Here is a 10,929-nt window from a genome sequence, read left to right as displayed (position 1 = left end):
CCCCCCCCCCCCCCCCCCAAAAATACCTGTCGCCGCCTGCCCACGTGCGGCCGAGACCCCCGCTCCCGCCGCGCATGCGCACCGCCCGCCCCCCCGCCCGGCGCTCGCCGATGGCGTCACGGCGCGCAGAGCCCCACCCCACCCCCCCCCTTTCCCCTCCCACAAGGAGGGAGCGCGGCCAGCCTCTCCACAGCGTTTATTGCAGTCAATCCTATTTAAAAATATATATATATATATATAATATATATAAATCTATACATTCATATTACACGCGTCGAGACAAGCGGCGGGAGAGCCCGGGCGGGGCGCACCCCCCGCCTGCCCAGCACTGGTGAAGGCAGCCGGCGCTGCCGCCGCGCCTCCCTCCCCAACAAGCGGGTTACTCCTTTAGTTAAAAGCCCAACGAGGCAAAAGCCCCTGAAACGCGGTTCGTTTCTGCCAGCGCCAAGGTTTGCGAAACACAACGGGGACGGAGGGGCCGCTCCCCCCCAGCTTGTCACGGCACAGGCCGCAGCCTCCCAGCGTGCAGGCCCCTCGCAGAGAGCAGCGCTCCTTCGGCTATTTCAGCCAGCTCCAGTCAAAACTCTGAAAGAAGAAGCAAGGGAACAGCTACTGAATGTCTGTTTCCAAGGCGGTGGTGACCAAAGGGGCGCTCGGTAACCAGCATCTCTCTCTTCTCGGGGAATGATGTTGATCTAAGAGCTGAAAAGTAACCTCACCGTTTCACGACAGAGTTTGCCCCCCATACAAAATCCCTCATGCTTACTGCAGTGCTCAGGCATGTCACAGACTGTGCTTGCTTTGGAAATTACATTCTGTGCCAGCGCAAAACATAGCGCCAGGGTCCCTACTGCACCACAGGACATACTGGTAGTGCAAGAGCACAAATGAAAAAGAACGAAAGGCTCCAAGTCAAACGTATGCAAGGACAGAGAGAACGTTCTTAGAAGTATTCATTCTTTTTTCATGTTTTTCCTCAGGTGAATTGAACAGGACAAATCCCATTTTCTCCTGTTTTCCTGTTGCCTAACTTCTGTCCCCTGATGCAAGGAAAAGAGGAAAGAAACCAAACATAACAAAACAGGAGCTGATCTGCAGAGCATGATTCCACCACAATGAATAATCTTTCTAGGCTAAAACATGCCAGAGACAGATGCTGCACTTTGGAATGAGATACAGGAGATGACAGAGACATGGATGATTAACAGGTAAGAAGCCAGTCATACAGCTTTTCGCTCGTCTCCAGCCACAGCAAGGAGACAAGACAGGAGAGAAGATTATGTTACACAGCTGATAACAACCCTGTCAGAATGGAACAAAGACATACAAAGCATTCATTAACCAGTGGATGAAGACCAGGATATGCATAATTAAGGCTGTCTTCCCCACTAACGTAATTATTTTGCCTTAATCAGCAGCTAATTTTATTTCCCTGTTCATACTGCTCGATCCCTTGCTACTAGTGTCATCTGCAACTCCCACTAGTAATTTTTCATTTCACTATCCCAACTAGCTTAGTGACTCCAATAAGCTCTCAGTTCACTGTTTACTATTATTCATAAACATTAAAACATTAAAATGTTTATGAATTAAAATGCTTAGGAATTTTAGGAAATCCATTTCTCCAACCCTCTGTTCCTTGTTATTTCAGCAGTTACAACTGGTAAACAGCTTCAACTTTTTTATCCCATGAGAATGGAAGTTATTCCTAAAGCGATCTTTAAGAAGTTTTTTGAAAATCCAAGTTACGGAGTATCAGTGGATCTCTGACTTCATTACAGGACTGCAATACATTTGTGAGACAATATGATGCTAACAGAAGCTGTATTGACTCTTCTCCATTATAAACGGGTCAATCTACATGCCTAATTGCCCTTTTCTCACTGTATTTATACAAGTGCTTCTATGATATAGCCTCTAAAATCAGCTGAGACCAGTCTAAAAGACCAGTATTCTGTGATGCTCTTCATTCTTCTGGTAACCGATCTCTTCTGAGCAGTAACTTACTGGCCTCAATTAGTAGTTCAGGAACAGTTTTAGATTGCGTCAAAACGTCTGGGTGCTATTTACTTTTGTCATTTCTTGCTATTTCAAGTACCAATTTATGCAAAGAGCTTTCTGAGGACTCTCCAAAGCCCCACTTCTGCTATAAGGAGAGCTTCAGTTAACCATCAGGAAAGGGTGCTGGACATGGAGAACTCTGCCCACTCCAGCGCAGGGATGCCAACCAGGACTCTTCAGTTAAGAATGCAATCGGCATCCAGAGCGAGCTCTAGCAGTCAGGGGTCCCACAGAACAGCCCAGTTTGCCACGCAGACCACTTAGCCAACACTAGCACCAAGTGCTACCTTCCATAAGGACCGGCATGTTAGCGGAGTCCAGGAGGAATGACAGACATCACATGCCCGCAACAGCAATTCACATCATCACAAATGACCCTATTTAAGGAGTTCTTCATACCTCCAGAGGACTCTGGCTAATGTGGTTCTTAAAAATCAGGTCCTCAGAGACACACCAGTAGACTTACCATTATGCTGTTGTTCTGCTCCTGTCTTGCCTCCTGCAAAATACTGCTAAAGAGTTCGAGGTAATTCATATTCTCTTCTATCACTTGGACAAAATTTTCCCTGCAGGGAAGGGAAGGCATGACAGATTTAAAACACAAAGTAACACCAACATCAAAAGGCTCTGTACTGGGGAAAAAAAAATAATAAATATAACAACAAAAAACAAACCACCCCAAAAAAATGATTTATAGGAGTTCTCTGCAATTGTAGGAGCTACCTTGTAGGGCACAAAACTATGCCTTGAGGTGGCATCCTGCAGATCCCCACCCTGGAAGTGTGGATTTGCACTCCTTCCCTACAGAAGAACTGCACAAAACACACTGAAACTCAGCCTTAACAGAACAAAAGAAGCGAGCCTGAAATCACTGCCCACTCCCCATAAGGCTTACATCTCTTGACTCTTTGTACAGTGCCTCATACAGTGAAGTCACGGTTCAAAGAGGAGCTCTGACATGATTCAAAGGCACTTTGCTCAGGAAAGCGCCTATTAAAGGGTGATCACATTACTCAGAAGCAAAAACTGCCCCACAGCAGCAGACAGAAAAGAGGAAACAGAAAAGGTTGCTCAAGGTTTCAGAAAAATCAACTGACTTCCAGCAAAAGCCTACTTAGAAGAGGTGAATCTTCAGAACCTAGGTACTTCCCTGACCACCTGAAAAGAAAGAGGCAGCCAAATGGTTTGATGGTGATGTTCACAACTCCTGCCCCAGCCCCTCCCAGATCCAGCACTGCTGTGGATCCAGGGCTGAGCAGTCTCAGAGGGGCATCTTCCCTTCTGTCATGCTGACTGGAAGTAAAATGCTAATGAAGCAAAGAGAAAAAAACCACAGCTCCTGACAACTCTCTTACTCAGCCAGAGAGAGCAGCCTTAATAACCAAATCCAACCCCAAGACAGAGTAAGATGACATGCAAGAAATGAATAGTGCAGTGTTTTAGCCAAGAGCGGTATATGGAACTTGCTCAGGACCCTCTGGTCCTGAGCATGGAGGTTTCTGAATAAAAAGAGTTAGACCTAAATTCTGATTTTTTTAGAGCATTAGTAACATATGAGCTACTGAAACCTTTTTTTGGAAGAATAAAAAAAGCCCCCAGATATTGAACCACATGGATTGATTAGTACTGACCCTGACTTCAGACCTCCATTTGAGTTAAGACTTTTTCAGAGAAGCTGTAAGAAATATGGTCTGATTTATGTGGGACTTTCACCAGAACCTGGGCATGACAAGGAAGTGCCTTTTGGCTCAAAAATCTCATTGCTGCGTTTTGCTGCGGTATGGCCAGAGGTAAGTTACTAAAACTCCAGTCAGCAGGTGAATCATGTTGCCTTCAGAGACATCTCCCTGCCCAGCATATCTAACCCCAGCATGTGGGACACGGTCAAGACATGCCCCTCTGGCCCCCTCAGCACCGGAGAGTCCCGCGGCAGAGGACACGATTTCAGAGCGTGCGCATACAGAATGGCTACACTGACTTCTCTGCAGCAGCCTCCTTTCCCCAACAGCTCTTACCCATCTTCAGGAGTTGCCATAGATGACAGAGGGTGAGGTACGTTCCCTGAGGAGTTCTGTGGGAGCCACATGGCTGCCGGACTCGAGGCTGTCCCTTCCAGGCTGGAGCTTACCAGCGAGCGAGAGGAGCTCTGAGTCTAGAAAAAAAGAAATTCATCTGCTGTGACGGACAGACAAAGGAAGAATTTAGTCAGGCTTAAATATTCCATATGCAAGACTTGCAATTAAACAGAAGCACTGTTTGTAAACACATACACACAATCTAGGCCGTGCCTTTGGCTGGCAAGCCAGCTGACACGACCCTCCAGGGTTCGGCAAAGAGCTGGTTCCAGATGTCCCTGCAGGTAAGTCACCTGTGTTGTACATGACATGTCTTCTACACTGCAGAATTAGGAGGCGGTCCCGTGCCCTAAACTGAGTCATGCACAGCAGCAACTCTCCTGGCAGGTGAAAGACATACATGCTTCCTATGAGGACCTTGAATGTAGACATGTGGAAATCAGGAGATTGCTTCAGCTGTATGGTCACTGTAAGTGATGCAGAAAAAGCAGTGTAGTCTTATAACACCTTCAACCAACCAGGAAAGCACCTATTTCACTTCTGCAGCACTAAAATCATGTTAGGTTTAATGTATCAGGCTGAAGTTCATCTATCCCAGTGTATGGCCTCCAACAGCAGCCAACACTTGAACTAAGAACAAGGTGCATGGCATGGCATGTCTATTGTATTCCAGCCACCAGCAATTTGATGACTTACTGGGACCAAGGACTCCTTCTAATGGGCTTCTTTTCCATGCATTTGTCTACCCCCTTTCTAAACCTGTGTCAGCTTTTTAACATTTCGTGTGGAAGTTCCCCTTTTTGGTCTCTTCAGAGTTTCATTTGATGTCCCCTGGCTCCTGCACTGGAAGGAAGAGCAAATAAACAGTCCAAAAGCTACTTACACAAGCAATTTTCAGCAAATGCCATATCTCTCTTTGTCTTTTTCCCTGCATCTGCATCACTGAGTTGTCAGCTTCCTTGATGTTATTTAGAGCCACTTCAATCTTTGGAAGCAAGTCAATGATCTTCTGCTTACAGCCCAAGAGCTTACTATAATAAAAAACAAACACAAAGTTACTTTCCAGCTTGTGTGGCAATATATTCTGGCAAAAGCAAAAGCCTCACCTTGGGTTTCAAAAATATTCTGTGAGAACACCCCTTTCTCTTATCACAGTGCTATGACTGCTGCAGGTACAAAACCTGCAAGACTGGAGGGACCCCTGGACTTCTCCAAGTCCAGTTAAGACTCAAAATAGCAGGCAGACAACACTACTATTAATACCCACATTATAAGCTCTTATTTGAAATGCAAAAATTGATCCTGATGATAATGGACAGCACAGCAACTCAACCACAGCATTTTATTAATCTTCCCTGGTCTGTGTTGGTCTCTGTGGGCTGACCATCCCATAGCTAACAACCTTCTTCATGGGATCTACTAAGTATAAGCCACACATGAAAACGAAATCACGCTTTGCTGTCTACTGAGATCTGCATAATGACATTTTTTCTGAGCTACTTGAAGAATTATTGAATTCTGTGGTATCTTCTCAGCTGTTAGACTATTATTTTTTTTTTTCCCCATGAAATTTTAATCCCAATCTTAACACTGGCAGAATTTATCTCATTTTAAAGTGAACTCTTGGATACTAGCAGTAAAAAGCCATTGCATTCTCCTTTCCTTCTCTATTAGCTACACATATTAGTCATGTGTTTTAAAAAGCGGAAATTCAACACAGACACGAAGGAGCAGAATAAATATTGCTATGAGAAATGTATACCTGTGGATGGAGCTTTTGGGCTCTGACATCCATGATTTTCCCTCTCCTTTTCTGCTACAAAGCTACAAATGCTGCAAGTTGCATTTGGTGGTTTTTTGTTTTTGTTTTTTGTTTGTTTGTTTGTTTGTTTTTAAATCCTGCATAAAGTACCTGAGATGGCCAAAGAGCTCCTTGAGAACTCTGTCTTGACTCTGGACTGTCTGCACAATGATCTTCACCATGTCCGTGCTGTCACTGTAGGCATGATCTGAAAGGGCCATTGATCACTACATTAGTAAAATTCTCTTCTTCAGGAAGAACCACTCTGGACACCAAATGCCCAGAGACAAGGAAAGATTTGGCTTAACAAGTGCAGCCAAACAAACTGAAACATAATGAAAATCTGTCACAGTCTCTCATCAGGCACAGCTCTTCCTTAACTCCTCTTCTCTCTGCAGTAATGTATACCAATGTTTTCCAACCACTCTTGCTGTCTAAATACTGGCTTCAATAAGGACTGCAGGTAGCTGCTGGATGAACAGGTTAAGTGCATCCTTCTGCTCAGCAGTTACTACATTCAGAATGTAATAATCCCCAAACACGGGGCTCCGTTCAGTATAATTAAGACAGAGGAAGAGAGGGGGGAAAAGAGACTGCCCTTGGGTTGGAGTGACCACAGAGGAAGAGCAGTTCTTCCCATGTCTGCAGGGAGTAAAGCAGTAGTACTGGGGGCAGGAAAAAAGGTAGAGAATGCCAGAAGGCAGACACGTGTTCAGGGCAGATGCTCCAAGACTGAAAACCAGAAGACAAACCCATGGCTGAGGAACAGCGCTATAGGATTTTGGAGAGCTCTAAGCTCAGCAAAAAGAAGAAGTCATCTTAAGGTATGCCCTTGAGTCTGGTTAACTTTAATACAGTAATTTGCCTTCTCCTAAACAGTATTTTCTGCGTTTGAGTTCGGAAAAATTAGTCAGGGGATATGAGTGTGAAAGAGTCTTTGAACCATCTTCTTCCATACCTGGAGGTCTTGTTTTCAATTGCTTGTACAGGTCTATGGCTCTCTGTTCCCTTCAGAAAGAAGAAAATGATTCATACACATATCAACAAGCATGTGACCCAAGGAAATAAGCATTGCAATTAAGTTATGCCTTTCTCAACCTCACACATTGGAGCTTTCTGTGATGGAAACCAATTCTTCCCTCAAAGCTGTCTCTCTCATTCTCTGATTACGTATTTTCTTCTCAGATAACCATACCAACTGAAGGTTATTTTCAGTTTCAAATTTTCACATGGCTTAGCTGTGTTTTCTTTCTCTGGTATCCTTAATTATAAAACTTCATTTTTGTAACTATAGGTAATTCTGCACAACTGCCTGATAAATTCTTGTTCCTTTCTGCATTTTTTTTGCCTGAATTTTAGTGATATTCTGCAAATGGAAAGAGACAGCTGCATCACAAACAAGAGGACAGTGTTTCTCTTTAATTAAATAAATGTTACTACTTTCAAATATTTCAAAAGCAGTCAAACACTGAGGCTTCCACCCCTGAACACATCTTCACTGTTCTAAATTAAAAGTCTGTCAGAAACAAGACGCAGTTCTAACTCTGCTTTTGGGCCCTCACCAGGCCTCTTCTTCCCCTTAGCTGTCCTTGCATCACCTCAACACTGTTTCAAGAGCTCATGAAAGCTGCTTCTGCTTATGTGAGTCAGCCTTCCTAGCATGCTGGATAGTTATCCATCTCAAAACTCCTGCATCAGCCAAGGATAGGGGGAGAGGTGCTCTTTATTCCTGCTGCCCTGGGAAAAAGAGAACATTAGCATCCAGCACCGTCAGGTAAATCTGCAACATTACTCAGAATCCATGCACGTCTCCTGGCTGCGTGTATCAAAAACCTTAAGCTAGTGCTCTGCAGTATGCTTTGCTACAGCCCCAAAAACTAAAGAGCAGAAGACTCACTCTGTTCTCCACTCCTCATTAAGAGGAGCGGCTTTAGACCAGAATAATTAACGGCTTGGGGCAGACTTTGAGCACCTTGCAAATAGCTGATGCAGCCTTGCCTTGGCAGGGGTGAAAGCACTTAGAGACAGTGTTTTAAGAAGCAGGTCCCCGTTTAGTTTAAGCTGCTCTGAATGTGGGCTACTGCTGCAAGAGGTGGCTTCTCCCTTCCACCACTTCCTCCCCTGTGCACCACTTCTGCTGCTCCTGCAGCTACACACGGATGAAAAGCCACTGAGCTGATCTAGCTCAGCAAAGAGGGAGCAGGGAGAGCATGCCAGGAACAGGCATGTTGCCTCCCAGAATGCTCAAGAGCCATTCAGAAGAGCTCTTCTTAACAATGGATTTCGTGGCTATGCAATCTTGGTGGCTAGCTGATCCCTCTCTTTTATAATTGCCACTTGTGCTCTCAGCAACAGCCCAAACTACAATAATTGCTTCCTACCTCTTCTTAAGATCAGTAATATCACTTAGGTCTTTCATATTTTAATACTTTTAAAAAATATAATGATTCAAGTTTCCAAATATTCAACTATCTATGAGCTGTTAATTATCCTTGCTTTGAAAACACACTCAAGATTTTTAATAGGATCTTACAATGTTCTCATCATTTTCTCACTCAGTACTATAAATTCACTCTTCTCCAATACAAAAGAAATCCTCTGCATTTTTCAGCTGAGACCAAGATACATGTTAGATCTATCCTCTTCTAAGACAAAATTTCGAAGTCAGTGAGAAAGAAGTGTCCTGTCTTCCCTCGCTGTGTTTTCCATGTTTCCCCAGGTGCAGTCATTGTGTATTCTGACTTATAACGCTGCCAAGTGATCGTTAGAACTTCAAGAGGAAGGAGGAACATGCAGCCACAAGTGGTAGGACCTTCCCTTTTACCAGCAAAATGATTTTAAACCAATTGCAAACTACTGTGTACTCAGTTTGCAAAAAGTGAGGAGCGCATTACAAAAGTGCTGATGAAACCACCAACGGAGATAAAAAAAAAAAATCCTTCAGACACTGAAATACACAAAATCCACTTACATGACATAAAAATAATAGGCAAAGGACTTACAAGCTTTCCATGACCTCTCCCTGGCGCCTTGCGTACGGACTCTTCTGAAGCTCTACAATCTCTGTGTGCAGAGCCATGATCTGCTCATCCAGATAGCCAATATCTTCAGCCTAATGGCAAAATGTAGGTACAAATCAAACCGAAGGAGGAGAGCAATAAAATAAAGATCCCCAGAATATTTATTTGGATAGCGGGCAGACTCCATGCAGAGTTTAGGAGAAAAAAGCTCTTTGACATGACTGTTGCTCCAATAATTGAGGTTACTGTTATTATTTCCCCAGTGCACGGTATCATCTAGATCCAAATCCCTGACAACCACACTGGATGAGAAAAAAATCTGTTTCTTTATAAATCGTATCACTTTGAGATGCATGCTGCACACACACACATACTCTGCCTCTACATACATTCCAGCAGTGAAGATTTTTTTTCTCCTACTCTTACAGTATGGACAGAGGGTGCTCTCACATTTTAGCCTCCCATATGCATTTTGGTCTGGTATTTCACATCTTCCTCAAAGCAATATAAAAGATACCAATCTTATGCCATCTCCCCACAGCGAGTTAGGTGAAACAGCCAACAACATTTCTGAGCACGAGGAGTAGGTGTGTGGTGCCAGACGTGCACTGGAGACCCCCAGCCACAGTTAAGAAAGCACTGGTCACCATAATGGGTCTTAGTGCCTTGGGCTGTGGGCACTGATCTGACTTCCAGGTAAAGTACATTGAGGTATGTTAGCTTTTTGTTTCTGACCTGGGGCTGTAGAACCTGAAAATTGAGCATTTTCCAGAACACAGCCCTTGCTGAAGCTGCAGAAATACTTGGTATGAGGCTATATAAATGGGATGTGACCCTCTGACCTGAAAGGGATGTCTATAGGTCTTGCAGGTAAAGAATGAACCACAAAGAAGCAGCAGCAGCAGCGAGAAGCCACATAAATCGAAGGAGAGTAAGATTGCCAGAAAAATGTGAAGTAAACCCTGTCTTCATCTGGAGCACTCATCACACAGCATAACTGTATCTCTTGAATTTGCAGAAGTTAAGCTGCCTGCCAGACAGACTGAGACACCACTGTGTATTACAAAGTAAAATATTTTCCATTCGTGATAAATGGACGTGGTGTGACTATACATGTGAACTGCACAGCTTGAAGACAGAACATAATTCTGATGGTCTGCAAAGTATTTGTTGAGGTTCCTGGTTTTCTGGAAACAGCCAGTGACAGCTCTGCGTTATTCTGCTAGAAGCAGCTTCGCTTTTATCTTTGTTGCTTCCTAATGAGGAGCAACAAGATCCCAAAATTTAAGGAGCTAAGCAGAGATGAATTCAGGTGGGAATCCCAGTTCCCCTATCTCCATCATATGAGCAAGCAGAATCGAGGCTCCAAGAACCTTTTGACTTAGATGAAGATAGGTAATGGATCCCAGAACCTGACCTATCCAGTCTATTCCTTCAGAGAGGAAAAAAAATAGGCAGTGTAATTTATTGTTTGTGTTTCTAAATGGTGTCTGGGATTTTTGTCTCGTAATCACTGTGCCCTGTATTACTACGAGAGCCAATACAAAAAACTCCCTGCAGGGGAGAGCAGAAATTCAAGACAGCAGCCCAGCAAACCACGTGACAGTCCTGAGCAGCAGAACATGCAATGTTCCTGGCACTCCTGCAGCTAGCTACTATCACAGGGCACAAAAAAGAGAGTACTTTTTGAGATATTTTAAAGACCTCTACTCTGAAAAAAACATTACAAATGTGCTGATTTTTCCTTGCACTCCTCCTGAATGCTCCCCTCTCCCACGCTTCATTCAGTGCATTCAACAGAACAGAAGAAGAAACAGCTTTTGACAATAAACTACAATCATCCTAACTCTGTCCCCATTTTTCACAGATAAAAGCATATTCCTTTCCTATAAAGGTCTGGACAGAACTGCAGGCAGAATTATTTTCTGTCAAAAAGACTTCTGTCTCCTCATTGTTTTCAGCAGAGGTAAAA

General features: G+C 43.9%; 1 protein-coding gene across 2 annotated transcripts in view; it reads right to left on the bottom strand.

Annotated features, from left to right (window-relative positions):
* Positions 1 to 179: 179 nt before the first annotated feature.
* CHUK (component of inhibitor of nuclear factor kappa B kinase complex) overlaps positions 180 to 10,929 on the bottom strand; it is a 30,614-nt gene continuing 19,864 nt past the window's right edge. For both annotated transcript variants that reach the window (XM_042792459.1, XM_042792517.1), the window contains 7 exons: positions 8,940 to 9,049; positions 6,896 to 6,945; positions 6,049 to 6,145; positions 5,020 to 5,167; positions 4,077 to 4,213; positions 2,528 to 2,627; positions 180 to 585 (listed from right to left, as the gene is read on the bottom strand). In XM_042792459.1, coding sequence (XP_042648393.1) covers positions 559 to 585; positions 2,528 to 2,627; positions 4,077 to 4,213; positions 5,020 to 5,167; positions 6,049 to 6,145; positions 6,896 to 6,945; positions 8,940 to 9,049 — 669 coding nt within the window. In that variant the 3' untranslated portion in view covers positions 180 to 558. The remainder of the gene's footprint in view (positions 586 to 2,527; positions 2,628 to 4,076; positions 4,214 to 5,019; positions 5,168 to 6,048; positions 6,146 to 6,895; positions 6,946 to 8,939; positions 9,050 to 10,929) is intronic.

Source organism: Tyto alba, unplaced genomic scaffold (assembly GCF_018691265.1).
Source record: "Tyto alba isolate M040663 unplaced genomic scaffold, T.alba_DEE_v4.0 Super-Scaffold_1, whole genome shotgun sequence".
In the NCBI taxonomy this organism is placed as follows: domain Eukaryota; kingdom Metazoa; phylum Chordata; class Aves; order Strigiformes; family Tytonidae; genus Tyto; species Tyto alba.
The sequence above is the reverse complement of the archived record's forward strand: the minus strand, read 5'-3'. Positions and strand labels throughout refer to the sequence as shown.